This window comes from Podarcis vaucheri, assembly GCF_965113315.1.
Source record: "Podarcis vaucheri genome assembly, chromosome: 8".
NCBI lineage: Eukaryota > Metazoa > Chordata > Lepidosauria > Squamata > Lacertidae > Podarcis > Podarcis vaucheri.
In genome coordinates, this window is record NC_138766.1 from 38,316,734 (window position 1) to 38,337,759 (window position 21,026).

Consider the following 21,026-nt stretch of genomic DNA (forward strand, 5'->3'; position numbering starts at 1 on the left):
TTTAATATTATTCATTTAATGTTATTTTGACTGCTTGCATTGCTCTTAGATTTCATTTATTTTTCTTAATATTTGTTTTAAAATTATTCTGGTTCTGGAATGCACTACTGCCTCCATGTGCAGCTGCTTCGGTACATTTTGTCAAAGCCTTCGGCCGGTTAAAAATTGATTGCCATTTATCATGGATGGTGTGCTGTTATGTTTTACGTGAAAAATAAAAGGCAGTGGGACATTACATTCCTGGCTAGGAATTTTGGCTTTCCATTTTCAGTGGAAATGTCAGATGTTTTATACTGGATAATTTAAAACCACATGAGGACAGCAGCTTCAGCAAGAGCCTGGAATTCTAACATTACACTCTGCCTTGACTCCATTTCTCTGGTGTGACTAGCAGCAATTTGTTAAAGTTTTAACAAACCGGAAAGGCAAAACATTCTATAAAATGTAGAGCTCAGACTAATGTGGGATGCGGAGCGCTTCCAGTATTTTCTCTGTTCTGTTTGTAAAGCCAACATGGAAAATGGAAGACAGAAAAGGCTTGCAAACCTCTGTTTGCTCTTGATGCTCCCTAGGAAAATAGTCAGGTTTATGCTGACTCTACAGAACAGACATATGAGGGATTCTATCCTTGGTTTCATAGTCATTGAATAAATAACCTTGTCTGTACCACTCATTCTGCATACTGTCTTTCAGGAACAGCCTCCCAGAAAAATTAAAACACATCTATTCATAGCAGGTGAGGATAGCAGTAGGAGATCTCTGTACCACTGGACAGAATGAGAGGCTTGAAATATGTTTGTGGCTACTTCCCCATATAAACCAAAGTTTATGGAGGTGGTGAAATATGGTTTGGGCAATGTTATTGGCAAGAAGCAAAGAGGGCTTTTCTTTTTGCCATTGTGCCGTGTTACGCTAGAGTTCCATATAAATAGTTCAGGACTTTCCACCAAAATAAGCCGGACTGGGGTGACAGCTGAAAGGTTTGATTTCAGGTTCGATTTCTTCTCTGCGGGGATTACTATGCCTGGCAGCTTTTGAAATTCAAAATAGTCAGCTTGGGTTTCACATTTTATTTGCTATATGGAACTATTGCTTTCCAAATTGTCCCTCTTTATCGGTTAAAAAAGAAGTCCCATCTGTCACTTAGGGCAGCTAGGTTTCGTGAACGTTGCATGTATATATAGATGCTTATGAAATATGTGGGTTTCCAAACAGTAATAGGATGATTTAAGATCCTGTTTCATCATGAAGTACTCTACACTGCGGAAGTACCTTAATTTCTGTTGTAATGGGTCCACGAGAAAGGCCTGGCGTGTAGATAATTCTATGTGCGAACAACCAACCATTTGAATGCAGAGTGAAAATTGCAGCCGCTTCATTTCTCCTCTGGTTCTGTTGCCTTCACGGTAGTTAGTGCTAAGCCCTGGTTTGGGTTTTTGTTACATCCACACCTGGGCATCCTCTTTGTCTTGCCCTGTGTTGCCCTTCAGCGTTACTATTCCCAGTGAAATAAAACAAAACAGAAGAACAATTAAAAACAACACAATCAACAATCAAATTCATGGCAGTGTAAACAGCATAGCAGTCAAAGTAGACATAGGGGTTGTTTTGAAATACAATGTTAGTAAGACAGTTCTTTCTGTTCTGGGTGGGTTTGCAGACAGGGGGGCTCAGCTTGGGCTGCTGGCTTGTCACCTTTGTCACTGGAAGTCCAAAGGGGTTTCATAGCATGGAGTGCCTCTGCTAACCCCAGCTGGTACAACTTGCTGTGTCCCGTCTTTCTGGACAGACAGAGCCTGACCACAGTAATCCATGGTCTGTTACTTCCAAATTAGACTGCTGCAATGCATTTTATGTGGGGCTCTCTATGAAGACTGCTCAGAAACTGCAGTTAATGAACAACCCCCCCCCCAAAAAAACCCCCAGGCATATTACTAACTGGCTCCCAAGAACATATATTGCCTTTATCAGAATGCAGCTGCAGATTATTATCCAGTCAGTTGCTAATCCCAGTCACTGTTATTTATTATTACTAGAAACAAAACAAGAAGTGAAATACAAGATAAAAATACAAGATTTTGGACATCCAGTGCTCATCTGACTGAGAGTCCTCTTCCTTTAAAATAGCCTTTCTCAACCTGTGGGTCCCCAGATGTTGTTGAACTACAACTCCCTTCACCCCTAGCTAGCAAGGCCAGAGCTCAGGGATGATGAGAGTTGTAGTCCAACAACATCCGGGGACCCACAGGTTGAGAACTGCTGCTTTAAAACATTTGGCTGTCTGGATATTGCTGGTCTCCAGCTCCCATCAGCCCCTCCAGCATGGCCAATGGTGATGGATGTTGGGAGTTGTGGTCCAGTAATATCTGGAGGGCCACAAGTTGCCCATCCTCAGATTGGAGTAGTACTGCGGAGACTATCAACATAGCTCACTGGGTTTCCTTAGGCAAGTGACTATTTCAGCCTAGGTTCTCATTGGGTTCTTGTGATGATAAAATGGGGTGATTGGGAAGAATCATATATGCTGCCCTGAGCTCATTGGAGGAAGGGCATAAATAAATTGCAGTCTAGGCTGTGCTGGTGCTGCACCAGCAACCCAATAAGATATACTTTCCCAGCTGGTCTGCCAATTTGGGCCAATTTAGCACCCTCATCCAGGATTAAATCATGAACTATATAGGTTTGACCTCTGCTGGGAATTGTGAGAATGGAGAAAGCATAAATGCCTACGATTGCAAGAACATGACATGTGGTGCTTTGGCGCATGCTCAGCTGAACTAAAGATGGGTCTCATTTGGAAGTTTCAGCTGATTCAGAATGCTACTGTCTTCCAATGGTCATAAAGAAGAAGGAAGATTTGCATCCAGTTTATTGGGAGATGTGCTGGCTCTTAGGTGCAATGCTTTTTGAACTTTGGAGTCTTTTAAATTGTCCGAGCCCTGCAGATATTGAAGAATGTTTCTCAGGTTGTGAGGATGGTGCATAAAATTTCCTCTGCAAAAGCAGCAGGGAGATAGAGCAGATCTTTATAGTGATGTCCTATGAGGTTTGTTATCTATAGGTATCAGCATTGTTTCAGAGTTGGGATCCTCAGTGTGGCACCATGATGCTCTCAGACATTACCCTCACTGCACATTGTGTTTTGGGTGTTTGGGGGTGGTGGTTTTGAGCATAGCTAGTTTTTCCTTTGTGAAGTGGCTCTTATGTGCCCACAGCAGTTGCTTAGATTTCTAAATGTAAGCCCAGGCCCCCAAAGGCAGGAGACCCCTGTTGTAAAGCCTTTAAGAGACAACATAAACATTGTTATTTGTTGTTATTGTTTCTTTTGTGGATTAGGTAGCTTCAGAACAGAAGAGACTTCGATACTATTTTTAATGCAGTGATTTTGTTCATTTGTATTGTAATTAATTGATATTTGATTTTAGGACAATTTAAATTTTTTTTAATTATGTGCATCCTATTTAGAACATTTTTTGATTGGGCGAGTTAAAATGTGTAATGCACATTTCCCTCAAATTCTCCTTAAGCTACTCTTACCTGTTGCCACTCAGCTTCTCCTTAGTCTAAAGTTGCCAATAGCAACTTACATATTAGCATTCTAAAATCAAAACATCTCTGGCAAAACCTCCATACCTACTCATGTTCGCTGATTAGTTTTCTTAATCTTACCAACAATAACATGCTGTCCCCGACCTCTTTGCATTTGATGTCAGCTTCAGCTACTAATCTTTATATTACCAGAAATACACTATATGCTCTTAAGCAATAATATTTTTCATCTAATGATTAAATATTCTTTATTTAGATGATTTTCTACTACTAGTCTAGCTCTCATTTGATAACTTAAAAAGCTATGTTGACAAAAAAAAGAATAGCTTATTTGTGTCAATGTGTGCCAGAAAACGATGGATGCATACCATGTTTGATGAGATCAGATTGTGTTTTGAAGATTTGTTCATACTGCTAACTGCAATTGGGATATGATCTTTGAGATTAGTGACTTGCTCAGAGAAACAGAGACATTAAATGAAAAGGAGAATTGTGTTTCCTCCACTTGAAAATGTGATGTGCTTGTCCTTTGTCCTGCAATTATGGAAAGGCACTAATTTGGAAAGCCCTATTTCATTTGGTGGGGTGTCTGTGTGTTGCGCGTGATGTCTGTGTGATGCGTGTGAGAGCACGTGTGTGCGAAATATGTTTGCGCAGAGACAGTTTTTGTAATAAAGGGGGTTGGTAAAGGGGTACTGTAAACGGTTTTGTCAATGCCATGTGTGACCATTCATTTCAACCTTGTGATGGTAGCATTTTTGTGTGTTCTGTTTCATTGATTTTCCCCTCCTGTACATGAAATAACTGCTAATATTGGCTGTCCTTTTATTCTTCATATTAGAGTGGAAATGTAGTTTGGACATAATGGATTATTGATTGGTCTGAGAACAGCAGAAGCCCCAAGGCCTTGTCATCAATGGTACTTACTCTCCCATTTAGAGAATGCATCACTTCATACGGCTCTTTGGGACCCAAATCTGTAGAATATAAGCTTATAATTGTTGATCTTGTAACAGCGGTTTTTAGGGCAAGGAGTGCTTCATTGTTGTTATGAGTTCCCCTCCTCTTCCCATTTGTTCAGAGAATAGCCTCTTTGTCCTGGTAGTAAGATAAGCTGGACCAGGATGTTAATGATGTATTTTAATTCATTTCTTATAGTGCTACAGTGTAGCCAATAAAATACACTTCTTTGTCCCCGGGAGGACAAACAGGACCAGTATACTGAAGCGCAAAATATGTCCTGAGTGGGGGACGGGTCTGTGTTTCTCAGAATACCCTGTAGAAGTGCACAAGAACACCCTCTTCAGATGGATCTCCTTTAGAAAATGCTAAATAAGCTGCTTTATTGGACGTATCACTGTTGTTCTTTTCTTTCTTTTCCTTATTGTAGATATTCTATGGCCAGGAGGCTGAATTTGCTTAATATAGGTGCTTGTTGGTGTGCTTTGTCTCTTCTTTGGGGTTATTGTCTTTGGTGCTGTTTCAGAACAGCTTAAATTATGTTCTCCGGAGGTTTAGAGCCCATTCAAAATATCATTAGAACAGAGAAGGGAGAGCGAGTGAGTCAGAAAATGCCATGGAAAAGGATTCTCAGAGTAAGGATGCAGGGTTAATAGCTGCAAATCTGAAAAGGATGTATCCCAAAGTGTAAAACAGGATACATTAATTAAAAAGAAAACATCTACTTCAGTAACACTGGAAACAGAAGTAACTTCAGTTTAAAGAGCACAACCCCTCTTATTTATTTGTAGCGTTCTCTCCTTTTCATTTTTCACTTCTACCTCTCTGTTTTGACAACTTATGCTTCAGTTGTGGCTATAACTAACAAAACATATTTTTTTGTCCGTTTTCTATATATGTATATTTTAAACTGCCAGTATTTTGGTTCCAATGGTTTGGAGAAAAGAAAATCACGGCAATGTCATGCTGACTTTTTCCTATTGCCTGCATTTACTTGGAAGGACGCAGGTTGCTAGGGTTTCCTGTGAATTCAAGGATATGCTTACTATTTAAAGATAGGCACCCCTTCCCCACCCCTGTGCATTTAGCTGCTCCAGTGTTACTGAACAGTTGTGTTCCCTTTGGAAGTAAGCAGTATAACAGTGAATTAAGTTGTCCACAATAGAAGGAAAGAAGAGCCTTTCTGCAGGATTTTTGTCAGAGCAAGGAGGTAAGGATTGGGTATTCCAAATGTGTTAAGTGTTAAGAGTTTTACATCGTTTTCTATTTTCCCGATAATGTGAACTGCCTTTGGTGATGAGAAAGGGGCACTGCAACAGATGGTTTGAAGCAGAATATCAAAGTCTGGGATTCAATTCTAGGGCAGCCATAGGCGCACTGGAGGGGCTGAAGACAGCCATATCAGTCGTGTAATATAGGTCCTATTGGGTTCAGTGCAATGTATTTCTAAATAGGCATGTGAATGATCGCAGCTTCGAAAGTGCATTTCAGTTTTTTGAACTGTTCAGAGCATTCTGGGTGTTCCTCTTGTGCGGTGGGTGAGAGGATTGCTGTGCAAAATGTTAAATTCTCATATCAGAACTGAAAGTTTATTTTTTAAACTTGCTTCATTGCTTGAGTAACCCTACAGTCCCCTGTCTGAGCAGATGTTCTTCCAAGGCCAAGGGTGCATGGCTAAGCTGCTGTTGAAAGCCTAGGTTCTTCAGATGTTTATATATGAGAATAAATTTAAGTAAGTGAAACAGAATGGGTGTATTCACCGTTTCTTTTAACGAAATGCATGCTTAAGTGTTGATGGGGTAAAGGAGTGGGTGTGGTGAGCTGTGGTTGCTAGGTCAACTTTTTAAAGGCAAAGCTAAATTTATTCCATATTCTGAAGAAAAGGAGGTTGCCACCAATAAGATATGCTGTACGTATAAACCAGAACAACCAGAACTTGAGCTAGTTGAACAACTGGGAAAACATTGTGCTTTGGATAACTTGCTGCAGTAGATTAGTTATCGCTACTGAATGGAGCAGTAGTCTTTGTCCACTGCTATTCAACACTGCATAGAACTGGACAATGTAGGAAGAGATATTCATGAGACCATCTTAATAATGGAGTCTTTACTAGCCGTGGAATATGGTCAAAATTTGCAAGTGGTATTCTTTGTGTCTGATTCCAGAATTAGGTGCAGGTTTGAGGAAGCCCAAACACCATGCAGAAAACATTTATGGTGTTTTTATAAATGGGGTCCAGGATGGACATTAGGATTGGGTTCTGATTGGATTTGAAGACTCTGTCACCTTTCGAAGGATGCAAGGTGCTAGTGCCAGCCCTGGCTGATCATAAATTTGCAACTCTCTCTTCCTGGATACTTGACCAATCTTGAAATCTTTTGGATGCATTGCACTGTTCACACATTCATGTTAATACCGTATTTTTTGCCCCATAGGACGCACTGGCCGATAGGACGCACCTAGTTTTTTTGGGGGGAAATAAAGGGGGAAAAATTATTTTCCCCCAGGTGCGCTGTGCTAATCCCGAAGCTTGGGGCGTGTGGAGCTCAGCGCACCCCAAGCTTCTGGGTGCAGGCAAGCTCTCTGCTAGACCTGGGAGAGCTGGGTCTCCCACGGCTAGCGGATAGCTTCCTGAAGCCTGGAGAGCGAGAGAGGTCGGTGCGCACCGACCCCCCTTGCTCTCCAGGCTTCAGTGAAAGCCTGCATTTGCCCCATAGGACGCACACACATTTCCCCTTCATTTTTGGAGGGGGAAAAGTGCATCCTATAGAGTGAAAAATACGGTAACTTGGTGACTGTAATATAATAGAACAGGATGTCTCTTCACCAGCAAAGAGAAGGGCTCGTTTCTTCTTAAAAAGCACAACAGAATGTCAAGATATCCTTACAAAACTTTGCTTTACATGATTATACTTATGGTCAGAAGGTAGTACAAGTATGCTTGTCATCCCGTGCAATGGGATTTAAGCAGCCGAAGTGTGTGCAGGCCTCCAGTCTGTATGAGCACAGCAGAAGTTAAGTCATCTCTACCCTTCAATAACTTTTACAGAAAATACAAAATTTTGCTCCTGTTGAATTCAGTTTAAAATAACTAATGTAGAAGGATTTCAGCCTAAAACAGTTTAACCCTGTTTTGTTGAATGCTCCATGGATTCTTCTTGGTATTAGTAAAGATTCCCAAGTCTACATCAACATTTGCCTAAAGAAGGTATTACTGTTACTGTTAATTGGCCTGTATACAAATCTTATTGAACTGCATTGTTGTTTTAACAAAAATTTGATGCACTCTTTGCTGTCTCCATTCAGCAGCTATGCTTAAGTTACCGTCAACAGGGATAGAGTGCTGCACTCTACAAAAACCCTTTATCTCTAGGCAAACAAACGTTTGGCTGTTTTTCATTAAATTATACATGTCCATAAAGCCACAGACTTAAAATATTACAGCTCCTTCGAGAAAGAGCTTATTCACTCGAGATTATGTACACACACACTTTTGTTTGGGCTAGAAAGAAAAAGTACGGTTTTTTTGATACTTATATTCTTATTTTTAGTAAACATACAGACACATACTCTATTTGCCCATGTCTGCAACTACTATGGAAGTAGGCTTATGTAAATCCTCTACTGAACATTCAGTTTGTGGATGACAATATTCAATGCAAAGTCAGACTTTCTGCAGCCTGGTGAAAATGTAACATTTTGGTGAAGATGGCAAGAAAATATTAACAGGGGGCTATTGCAAAGGGAGCAAAAGGAAATGAAATGCTTTGCATTTAGTAATGCCGTGTCCTGTTTTCTGTTTTGGTTCCAGGTCCTGCTTGCTATTTGACTCAAGAAACGCCAATGAATGTTTGTATCCCAAATGCTTTCAAGCAGCTGGAAGAAAACCCAAATATGAGAATGAAGAGATAAAGGTTCCATCAGCAGGAATGCATGATTGAAAAAGCAACCCAGTTTCCCAGCCCGGAACAGGGTTTTGCCCTTTTGACTGATGCTTCTGCGGTGCAGATGGATTGTAGCATAAGCGCAAACATGGAATTACGAAGAGCCTCCAGTCCTCACAAGATGAACAAGAGTGATATGAATGCAAACAAGTCTGTGCTGCACAGCTGCTGCATCTGTGGCAAAAGTTTTCCTTTCCAGAGCTCACTCTCGCAGCACATGAGGAAGCACACAGGGGAGAAGCCATACAAGTGTCCTTATTGTGACCACAGAGCTTCCCAAAAGGGCAACTTGAAGATTCACATCCGGAGTCACAGGACAGGCACTATTAGTCAGGGGAATGAAGTGGAGATGGGAGGAGAAGCACAGCTCAGTGAGATGAGAGTATCCGAAGGCCTTGATGGTTGCACTAGCCCTACCAAAAGCACCTCTGCCTGCAACAAGATATTGAACGGAGCAACTCCCAAAGAAGAAGGCAAGATCTTGCTCAGGAGCAGCAGGAAAGAGTCCTCAGAAGATGCACCAGTTGGAGAAGATGTTAAGCTATGTACTTTTCCTTGTACCTTCTGCAAAAACAAGTTTGAAGGTAAGAAAGAGTTGGAGCAGCACATACACCAGGTCCACAAACCTTTCAAATGCAGGCTGTGCAACTACATGACGTTAAGAGAGGAGACTCTGCTAAACCACATAGAAAGAGACCACATCACCACTCAGATTCCAAACGGGGAAACGTACAATGCCGAGAACTGCAAGGCTGAGTCGAGTGCAGGAGAGTTTCCTTGCGAAGTCTGTGGGCAGGCTTTTAGTCAAACCTGGTTCCTCAAAGCTCACATGAAAAAGCATAGAGGGTCTTTTGACCATGGATGCCACATCTGTGGCAGGAAATTTAAAGAGCCCTGGTTTCTCAAAAACCACATGAAATCCCATGGCCCAAAATCTGGGAGCAAAAACAAGCCAAAAAATGATTTGGAGCCTATAGCCACTATTAATGATGTCGTTCAAGAAGAGATGATTGTGACTGGTTTGTCCCTGTATGAAATTTGTACAAAGTGTGGAAACCTGTTTACAAATATGGAAAGCCTAAAAGCACACAATTCTGTACATTGCAAGTCTCAAGGAGCCCGCAGTGAACATAGAGTTGATAGGCTAGTTGACGGGGACCCCCCTGTTGCAAAGCAGTTTTTCTTCCAGTATCTGAAACTAAGGCCATCTGTAGGGACTGATGGCACTCCAAGGGGCCATTCAGGAAAAAGAGTAGCTGAGCTGGATCCAGTCAACAGTTACCAGGCCTGGCATCTGGCTACCAAAGGAAAAGTTGCAGAGCCTTCTGAGTACGTGAAGTATTTAGGATGGGACGAAGTCCTGGCAGATGCTGACGTCACTTACGACAGGGACAAAAGGGAATATATTCTCGTCAGCCAAGAGAAGCGCAAACAAGAGCAGGACTCCTCCAGCTCATCCAGCAATCCGAAAAAGAAGAATTGTACTAGTGGGCGTTCGGAAAAAAGCAGCCACGTGCAGTCAGGAGACAGCTGCATGCTTAGCCAAGAAGACCTGGAGTATAGGCCGTCCTCGCGCCAGAGCAGAAGGGTGTCTCAGAACAAGTCCACAGAGTGCTTTGAGTGTGGCAAGATCTTCCGCACTTATCACCAAATGGTACTTCATTCCCGTGTGCACAGGAAAGACCGCAGAAGCTGCAGTGAAGGGGTGGCGGCTGCTCAGCAAGATCGGTATAGATCAAATAGTGAGGATGGTGACTCTGGGTCTGCCAGTGGACCGAGCACACCAAGTTCTGCTTCTGGCCCAGATGATTCAGTCACCTCTGGAGTGGGTGAGGAGGGGCTCGAGGATAGTTCAGAGGAAGGAACGCAAGAGCCACCCCCACGTAAGTGTCTGCAATTTTTTTTTAACAACTTCCTTTCCCCATTTTGGTATTTTGCTTCCTTTCTTGCGATGCTAGAAGAGCTGTTTCTTGAGCTTTTCAAATACCTTTGACAGGTAAAGTAGGAAACATTGAGTATCCCTCGGAGTTGTTGCTGGAACGCAACTCATAGAATCATAGAATTGTAGAGTCAGAAGGTACACCAAGGGTCATTTAGTCTAACTAATCTCAGGAATCTCAGCTAAAGCATCCATATCATATCATCCCTTCCCTTTGGCCATGCTGGCTGGGGCTGATGGAAGCTCTATCCAGATTAAATTAGTTGAGCCTAGGTCCTGTTGAAATGTGGAAACATTGTGGAATGTTAGTCATGATTAATGTAAGCGACATTTGGTGCCCAACTTAGTCTGACTCCAACTTCCAATGCCTTTAATCTCACTATAGGTTTTCTTTTAAGTGGTTGCCTTCAAATTCAACAAACATACCCACAGAGAGCAGTGTGGGAACCACTTGCATTCGGTGTGATTCCAGGCTATTAGGGAACATGCACAAGTCATCCATAAGTTAAGAAACAAAGAATGCCATTTTAGTAGATTTTTCCCACCAGATGAGCACAGTCCCTCTCGGTGAGATGTGAACTGGGTGAGAAAGACCTGTCTAACTGGCCTCACCCACATAGCTACTTATCCTGCCTGGTGCATTGAACTGCACCAGCACTGCTGTGTGTCTCTCTGAAAAGGACCTTGTATATGATTAAGCATACCAAGGTTCCTGGTTTGGAATAATTATTATTCTTGAATCCTCAACTTAAAATGGGATGGTTTCCAACCAGTAGCTGGAATGGGGGGCTTGCTGATCCTTCTCTCTTCTCATTTGCAGTTTAGCTTCTGCTTCTTGCTTGCAAATCCAAGATTTGAAGCCACTATGTAGTAGCTACTTTAACTGTGCTAAGAAACCATGGCATTAATTCTTGCCTGGAGAATCAGTCATATGTAAATCTTACACAGGAAATTGTAGCATGCCTTTGTTGAATTTGCCTGGTTTTTATTTTTTTAATGAACTAAATGGACATGATGGCAGCAACCCTGAGTTGTTTCCTTTAAAAAATAAATAAAGAGTAGTTAAAATATAGAAAAGGGAGGTGGGAATATGTGTCCATGTTTCCATTTTAGAGCACCCCTTTAACAGGCATTCAACACTGCTATCATTATACCAAATGGGTTGTGCTGTCGCAATGTATCATTAGCTTCTTAGACGTGTTGGTTTGAATCCAGTTTCATTTATGTCAAAAGATTTAGGAAGCATATTTAGGATGCCAGTGCCTCTGAACGATATCATGGTCTTTGTTATCAGTTAATGTGTATCACCACATACAGGATATCTTGTTCCCATTTATGCAATAGTCTTCTTGATTCAATAATTGGTGGCAGTCCTGTTTTGCTGATGTAACCTAAAGCACTCAGATTGCCTAACAATTATCAATGAGAGAAGTGTGCATTCTTCCCTCTCCCTCCCTCCCTCCCTCCCTCTCTCTCTCGCTCTCTCTCTCTCTCTCTCTCTCGGTACTGTGCCTTCAAAAGTTGTTCGAAAAACTTGAAAGGATGTAATTAATCTCTCTGGATTACTGCAGTCCTCAGAGTCTGATTCTGGTTAAATGGAACAAGTTATTCTCCAAATAGAAGCAATGTAAATATTTGAAGAAACACTACTGTGACTGCTTTTGTACAATGTTGTTTTATTAGTTTGCATTGTTTATTTCTCTTTGTTTATAAGGCTCTCTTAGATTCTAAGAGAAGAGAATTTCTTTCCTACAAGTTGTTTATATTTTTGTTTTTGGTTAAACAGTGCTTTCCTACTGACATTTTTGTCCCCTGAGAGTTGGCTGATTAGAGTTTTGAGAGTTTTAGCCTGCTGTTAGGAGCTTCGTTGTAGTAATCAGCACAGTTCAGAACAAAATTTATATAACACTGACTGTCGCTATATTGAAGAGCAATTCACACATTGGCCTGGTTCACATGCCAAATTAAACCTTAATTATAAACAAACTGTGCTTTAATGTGGATGAACAGCATGCTGGTGCATGCTGCCAAAAAGTTCTACTCCTCGCCAGAGTCTGGCTTGTCACGGTCTTCGAAAACTTGTCCTACTGTTTTGTTTCTCTCCAAAGCGAGACACAAGTGATAACCAAGGTTATCACTTGCCACAACAAGCCAGACCCTGGTTTGTCATCCAGCAGGGGGGTGGTAGCAGGAAGAAGAGAGGAGCAGAGTAAGAACTTTTCAGTGGTACACACCAGCATGCTGCTTGTGTACAGTAAACCATGGCTTGCTTTTAAAACTAAGGCTAATAAAGAACAGAAATCAATCAGAACCCTTGAGGGAGTGCACATGTATCACGCACCATTTTCAGACATGTGTTTGTCACATGTGTGTACCTTAAATTGTATCTGTGAAATCTTATATTCCTTTAAATTAATTGAAGTAGGTCTGCTCTTCCATGTTGCCTGATGTTGGATAGAATCCACAAGTTATAGAATGATTTAAACACTAAAAACAGCAGTAGAAGGTTTCTGAACTGTAGCAACATTGGTGTTGCCTGACATGCCTCATGCTGTTTGCATAAGCTCATATTTACTAGCATCAGCAATTAAGGGTATGATGTATTTATGTTAAAATTAGTTGTTAAACTAACCTGTTCTACCAAACTAAATGAATGTAACTACGAAAGGCATTACCTTATTTAAGCCTTTCTGTCACAATCATAGATCATTTTAAGAACCAGTTCTTATGAAAAAGCAATCACCAATGAGCAAAATAGATTCCCCCCCTCCCTCTTTCTTTTAAAAGTAGGACTTCACTTCACAAATGAATTAGCTGGAATTCAGTGAGATATAGTGGGTTCATTGGTTTGTCAGCCAGACTGTGTGTTGCCAAAGTGTTTTAAGGGCAAAACAGAGGATAAAATGCTGCTGTTATAGAGTGAAGAGAACCTCTGAGGCACACGGATTGATAATTTATTCAGTTTAGCCCAATGTGTTTTGATAATAGTCTTTGTTAGGGGCACACTCATGTTTTGCATGTTGCCAGGTGATAGAGAAATCACTCCACAGCACGCAGAAAACTCAGAATCCCTATGCCCATATTACTTGTGTGTAGATCAGCAGCCTTTTAAGTAAGGACTCAGCTAGGTAAAGGTAAAGGGACCCTTGACTATTTGGTCCAGTCGTGGCCGACTCTGGGGTTGGGGCGCTCATCTCGCTTTATTGGCTGAGGGAGCCGGCTTACAGCTTTTGGGTCATGTGGCTATCATGACTAAGCTGCTTCTGGCGAACCAGAGCAGCGCACGGAAATGCCATTTACCTTCCTGCTGGAGTGGTACCTATTTATCTACTTGCACTTTGACGTGCTTTCGAACTGCTAGGAGCAGGGACCAAGCAACGAGAGCTCACCCCGTTGTGGGGATTCGAACCACCGACCTTCTGATCGGCAAATCCTAGGCTCTGTGGTTTAACCCACAGTGCTACCCGCATCCCTTCAAGGACTCAGCTATACAGCTGCAAATAAAATGTTTTAAGTGTGCTTTAATTGCAGTATACAATGTGACACTTTTTAAAAAGCATTTTCAGACCATTTTTATATGTGTGTAGATTCCACCTAAGTTGTGAGCTGAGGCACGCTTTGAGCCCTCACCTTCAGCATAGCACTTCCTTCTTTGCAGCCACCGTATGCTGCACACAGTTGTGTGAGAATCGACAAGCGAGCTCCTACAAGAGTTTTTGCAAGATTGGGACACCTGTATTACCACATGTCTCTTCATTTGAGCAGGAACTTGCATGCTGAGGTTCCTACACAGAATTGCGAACAGCATCTGTGTTTTACATGAAGCAAACACAATGTGGCAGGGCTAAAAGTATGGCCCCATTCCCTACTCATTGCGTTGTTGCCTTACACGTGAGCTACATGTGCTACAGGCTAGTGTGTTGTTTTATTTTACAGTACCCCCAATTAAGATTGTAATTAAATGCATTGGTCTGAATCTCCTATATATTTTGGAAAGCTGTTTGTCCGTTCCCTTAAGATATCTTGATGAAATTTTGCATGATGGTTCCTGAGATCAGCAAGCTCATCTTTATTCTAAATTTGGAGACAGTTGGGTGTCTTTTTGAATGGCGATGGTGTGCTGTACTTTTCAAAACTGCACTGATTTTTTTGGGTTTCCTAGAATTCCTGAGCAACTCTGAGTATGAGGCTGCTAGTAAACTCTTAATTACGTGTACCTCATACTCTTTCTTGCTCATTCATTGCCTTTGCCATTTCTGTTTCATCTTAACCAAACAGTTCCACCAAAGTCTTTCCCCCCCCTCATATTTAATTTTATCATAAGGCTTTGTGGTGTGAAACCTGCTGTTGAGGTTTCCTCGTTAACGAACAAGCAAGTGTTTCTAGCTGTTGACCTTTTCACAGCGAAAGGAAAACTCATTTTGTAATTAGAGATGCAATAAGTTGAATCTGTACACCTGACATTTCTAGAAAAATCTTAGTTTGGAACAATCTTTAGTGGTCATAAAGTGGTCTTTAAGTGTTGTTTTAGTCAGAATTGTTGAATTTTATTTGCCCTCCTCTCCAACCTGAGCTGTAGTTCACTGTGAGTTCATTGACTCCTTCTGTGTGCAGGTAACACTTGGGTATATTATGCCAGGGATATTTTTTTTCTTATGCTCTTAAGGTGTTGCTGAGGTTCCACTTGCGGGTTTCCCACATGTGTCTGGGTGGCCATGGTGAGAACATTAGCCTGACCCAACAGGCTCCTCTTTATTGTACGGATGACGGTGCATGTATGCCATTTTGCCACCATTTTTTTGAAAAAACCAACAACAACATTTTGCTAGTAATTTTAATAAACACAATACAAACAATTCAATACGTTTAAATGAGTCCCAGAGAGAAAGAAAGAAAGTGGAAGGAAAGAGAGGCAAAAACTATATATTGCATCACAGTCAATTTTGGTTTTATGAAGGGATCACGACACCTTCTACAGTGGTGCCTCGCAAGACGAAATTAATTCGTTCCGCAAGTCTCTTCGTCTTGCGGTTTTTTCGTCTTGCGATGCACGGTTTCCCATAGGAATGCATTGAAAATCAATTAATGCGTTCCTAGGGAAACCGCCTTCAGACCAGGTCCGGGGACAGTCTGTCCCCGGACCTCTTCTGAAGGCTGGGGGGGGGTACAAGGGCTTTTCTTCCCACCCCCAGCATTTTAAAAAACCCTGGGACAGCGGAGGACTTCTCCGCTGTCCGGGGCGATTTAAAAGCCCCTGGGAAGGCAGGCAGGGGGGACAAAGACTTTCGCCCCCTGCCCACCTTCAGAAGGTGTCCCCGCCCCCCTCCCCACTTCGGAACAGTGTTCCGAAGTGGGGCGGCTGGGGCAGGTGTCCCCGCCCCCCCGCGCTTCGGAACAGCGTTCCGAAGTGGGGCGGCTGGGGCAGGTGTCCCCGCCCCCCTTCCCGCTTTGGAACAGCGTTCCGAAGTGGGGCGGCTGGGGCAGGTGTTCCCGCCCCCCTTCGGAACAGCGCTTTAAAATGCTGGGGGTCGGGAGCGAAGCGCTCCCGACCCCCAGCATTTTAAAACCTCCCCAGGACACGGGGAGATTTTAAAATGCTGGGGGTCGGCAGCGCTTCGCTCCCGACCCCCAGCATTTTAAAACCTCCCCGGGACACGGGGAGATTTTAAAATGCTGGGGGTCGGCAGCACTTCGCTCCCGACCCCCAGCATTTTAAAACCTTCCCGGGACACGGGAGATTTTAAAATGCTGGGGGTCGGCAGCGCTTCGCTCCCGACCCCCAGCATTTTAAAACCTCCCTGGGACACGGGGAGATTTTAAAATGCTGGGGGTCGGCAGCGAACGCTTCGCTCCCGCCCGCCAGCATTTTAAGATCGCCCGGGGCAGGCGGGGGGGAAGGCAGGCGGGGGGAGCAAAGACTTTTGCCCCCCGCCGGCCTTCAGAAGAGGTCCTCTTCTGAAGGCCGGCTGTGGGCGAAAGTCTTTGCTCCCGACCGCCAGCATTTCCCTATGGGCTTTCGTCTTGCGATGCAAGCCCATAGGGAAATTCGTCTTGCGAAGCGCCTCCAAAACAGAAAACCCTTTCGTCTTGCGGGTTTTCCGTCTTGCGAGGCATTCGTCTTGCGGGGTACCACTGTATATTAATTTTAGTATACTTCAAATTTATAACAACCAGATATTATAACAGAAATGCTAGGGAATGGAAGAAGTCAGGAATGGTCCCTATTCCTGCAAAAGCTGGTGGCTGAGACCTTTCATGCTCTTTCTTGTTTGTATAATAAGTAAAAACAGACCATATACTGAAGAAGGTGTCCTTTTTTACCTTGTCAGTGCTCAAATCTGAGCCTGTGTAGTAACTTTCCCTCACCATTTTTGTACTCTTTGGTTGTATGTGTCTTCCCTTCTGGGCTTCAAAGTACGGTACATCCATTGTTCTTCCCATGTAGCTGTGGTCCATATCTCCTTGACTCCCTGGCATAATGTGAATACTGTATAGGATTGATCTGCCTGCCTATTGAGATTTAACACCACTTGACTGCATTTTAGGGACCTGTTTGCTTTTTTTTGTAGTGGGGTTGGGACTGGGTCCAGGACAAAGCCAGAGAAGTAAAACTTGAGTTACTGGGAACTCAATCTGTTTAAACGACTACCAGCACAAGTAGTTAAATTCAGAGTCACCGGGAGACATGCCTAGGTTTCAATTCAGCTTGTATTTCCCTCAGGTTGGCATTTGCCTTTAGGGCTTAATTATGTAGGTAGCACATGATTACTCAAGTTAGTCAAAATGTGCTAACTCAGGTGTGTTAACATGTTGAAGTAGATATGCTGACTCCAATCCAAAGCTTCATGTCAGTGCCAGATCAGTGCAAGCTAGTGGAACTGCATGAGTAGAGTTGTCTTGCATGTTGAAATCAATGGAAAAATCATTACTTAAGACGGGACTTGCAGGTTTGCATGTGAGCTCCTTCATCCGTATGGGGCTCTTTAGTTGACACCATAGAAGTGTCTTATTCTCTTGAGTCCTGTTGCAACTCTGGACTCATCTGGAAGCAGCCTTTTGAAGCTGTTATTCATAGATCATGTATAATTGAGAAGAGGAGTCTCTCTCTCTCCCCCCCCCCTCACTCACACACACACCCCTTCCATTCATTTGTGGTTGTCTATTTTATCATTTTTGGAGGTGATGGGAAATGCTTTATTTGGTGGCTGCTATAAATAATGGACTTTTAGGAATTACATACTGTTACATATTATTTATATCTTCTATAACTCTATAATTTTAGTTTTAGAATGTTGCTGGCCAAGGCACAACTCATAATTCTTATTTCACAGCTTTGTAGGTTTGCTTAAAAATACGGTTGAGTTTTCTGTCCAGGACTGGAGTACGTCTCCCCACCACGTATTTGTGGGCATACAAGTCTGGAATAAATATTCAAAATATTTAGGAACTGACGTATCCAGCTGCCTGCAATTTTTCTATATAAAAGCGCACACACACACTTCAACGTGTGTTATATATATATTGTGAGTTTTCCTCTAACTATCTGCACTCTCATCCATTCAGCCCTAACTATGGTTTGCCTTTGTTTTAGTATGTGCACTGGGTCATCTTGTGCTTTTTTGCTTCATTTCTCAGTAGATTATCTATAACAACAAAATGAAATATAGGTCGCTGTACAATATTCTGAATTCTGAACATTTTAGTGTTAGGGGGCTTTGTAAGATCGTCTGAAGATTGTGCAGATTTGTGGCATCTAATTAAACATATGCAATTTCCCCCTGTACCATCTGAAGTATTCCCAGATACTATAATTGGAATATGTTGCTTTTGATGGAGTACATTTATTGTGTGCTGTATTGTTTTCTATTGAATTGACTTATTGTGCACTGCCTTGGTGTTATTTTAATGAGAGGTGATAAATAAATATTGTAAATAAATAAATTTAGATATGCATTTTCAGGCTGACAGAGATATGATTTGTCTATTGTTAGGATTTGAAAAGTTCCATTTCTAATGCAGCCCTGCATTACTGCTATTTTGAATGATGCTAAGACTCAGGGATCCCTGACACACATAGACAGAGCATGCAAGCAATAAAAATCTTATGATTCTCCCATGAAAATGTGTGGAATTTAAACACTCCTAACTTTCTGTGGATTATGCTTAGGGTTTAGTTAATTCAGAAGGGTATAGGATTCACCATATAACACGACTACTCTTTGTAGCCACGCTGATCCCCCTCCCAGCCCCCAAGAAGTCTGCCTTGTTAAAGAAACAAATAATAAGACTATATTGGGTTTTTCATTACAGCTACAGTGGGGCTACCTCAGCAGATGCTAACAGCTGTTGCTCTGTTTTGTTTTGTTTTTTACTGACCTTGGTTGTCTCTTTCTCTCCCCCTCTTACTGCATTCAATCTCAACTAAAAATGCCTTATAGGAGCCATTAATCACTTAAATCACAAAAAAACCATTCAGCGAGAAAGCGTTCATTTTTATCTTATCCTTACCAAAGCATTTTTAGTGGGAAGAACTAAAAGGACCTTGAAAATATATGCATGTATTTAATGTTTCTTTGGATTTCCTGTACAGGTAGTGTAGGAAACCACACAGAAATATCAGCAAGACTGATACAGAAGTAGACTGAATTATGGGAGAGCACCAATATTTTGTTCTCTTTAATATAAGCTCCATCCAGGTGGGCCCATCCGCTGCCATACACCACTGTTGCTGATACTGCATCCGCATCCCTCCACACGTTGGTTGAACTCTGGCAACCTGTAGGCTCTTGCATGCAGGTTCTTTGTGTGATTTTAACCCCTGAAACATCAGGGTTGTGTAGGGAACATACACAAGTAGGAATGTTTCTCCTTGATGCAGATGTTCAATTGCCAACTAGATATGGGAAGAGCCATAGCTCAGTTGCTCCAGAAGTCCCTTAAAAAGGAGAGGTTTAGGGAAACACAATATAGATGTGCTCAGTGGCCACATTCTGGTCAAAATGTTGAAAATGCAGTCTCAGATTGTGGACAATATTTAAAGTCAAATGTCCAAAATTCAGGACCAGATTTTGACAGCTAATTCGCAATTTCTGACAGAGCCACAAGTAATGAATTTGCCTGTGCAAGCATTTCTGTTGTGATTGACAGCTGGCTGCCAAACAGCTGTGAGGCAGAAGAAAATACCTACAACAGTTGTGATTTTCCTTTTATCCTTTTTCCTTTGTCTCCCCACTCTTACATCACAATTTGGGATTATCCTTTTGGTTGTATCTTTGATACAATTTTCATTTTTGCATGCCTCCTCAGTTGGTGGATGTTTGTTTGTGTTTGAAGATTGCCAGATGAAAAAAAGATGAATGCTTTTGCTCTTGCACAGCAAGGCTTTAAATGGAGTATTGTGCGAGAGAGGATTTGGTGTCAAAATCTTGCAAGATTTCAGACAAAGTAGAAAAGAGATGTCTGGTTTCTGCCTGAATAATGGTTAGCTGGGGGCAGGCAGGCAGTTCAACACATGCACCCTTCACTTGGACCTACTGGTCTTTGGTAGGTCACTTTTCCTGAGGGCCGAGAGGGATTCTCTTTTTTAAAAAAAAAAAAAATGTTTGCCCTGATTGACAAGTAGACAGGTATGTTTGGTTTACATGTTTTTTCACTGTTGTTTCACATTCCCTGGGGTACCCTTTTTAATTAGAAAACTTGCCGAGTGTTGGTTGTTTTTGTAATAGCTGCGTATGGTTTGGTTTCCTCAAAGTCAATGGCAGCCTTACAGTGTCTGAAAACACAGCACATGTTAATTGAATAATGGATTTAATGTCAAATTTCAAATACCAGTCCTGAAACTCAGTTTTTAGCATTTGAATTTCAATTCCAGCCATCCTAATCTATCTGAGCCATGGAAATGCCTTGGCTGATTCCATGTAGATTTTAAATGATACTTGCATTTCACTCCTTTGGATGCATAGGAATAATATTAAAATAGCACATGATTGTTGCCATGCAATGCATGAGGAAAAGATCCTAAGACTTATGAGTGACTACCACAGTAGGGAGCAAAGATGCCCTCTCTTAATTACCCAAATTAATTCTGAACACATTAGCAGGATTAGTCTTCAAGGACTCTCACATTGTACAAAGGCCAAATGACTCAAATATGAGGAATGAGGTAAGGCAGAGGTGTAGGCCTAATGCTTAGCATTCAGACATCAAAATAATTACTCCGCATTTAGCATGAGCTGAAACCAAGGGTACTGCAATTTGAACAATATTTTCCCTACTTAAACTGCTGAAAGCTCACTTTACATTTCAGTTTAATTTTAATTCTTCAAATACTGTTTGAATAGATGTGCTGGAAGGGTATGGAGATGCATGGGATTTGACCGTTTCCTCTGATTGTAGATGAAAAGCTCTTACTGTGCTTCCATTTATTCACACTCCCGTTACGTCAGCCCATTAGGATATTGATGCATTATTTATCATTGTAATCATGGTTAGGACAGGACAAGCGTGTTGAAGGTCTGAGTAAAAATGGGTCAGGCCCACACCGTTGCCAAGGATGGGGAAAGGTGTAGGTAACTACAGCAGAATATGTTACATAGCAGAGAAACTTGACTCTCGCCATTCTGTTTTTCAGGGAT

General features: G+C 42.0%; 1 protein-coding gene across 3 annotated transcripts in view; it reads left to right on the top strand.

The window, feature by feature from the left end:
* ZNF516 (zinc finger protein 516) overlaps positions 1-21,026 on the top strand; it is a 111,046-nt gene that overhangs the window by 37,705 nt on the left and 52,315 nt on the right. For all 3 annotated transcript variants that reach the window (XM_082234941.1, XM_082234940.1, XM_082234942.1), the window contains exon 2: positions 8,321-10,336. In XM_082234941.1, the coding sequence (XP_082091067.1) occupies positions 8,443-10,336 (1,894 nt within the window). In that variant the 5' untranslated portion in view covers positions 8,321-8,442. The remainder of the gene's footprint in view (positions 1-8,320; positions 10,337-21,026) is intronic.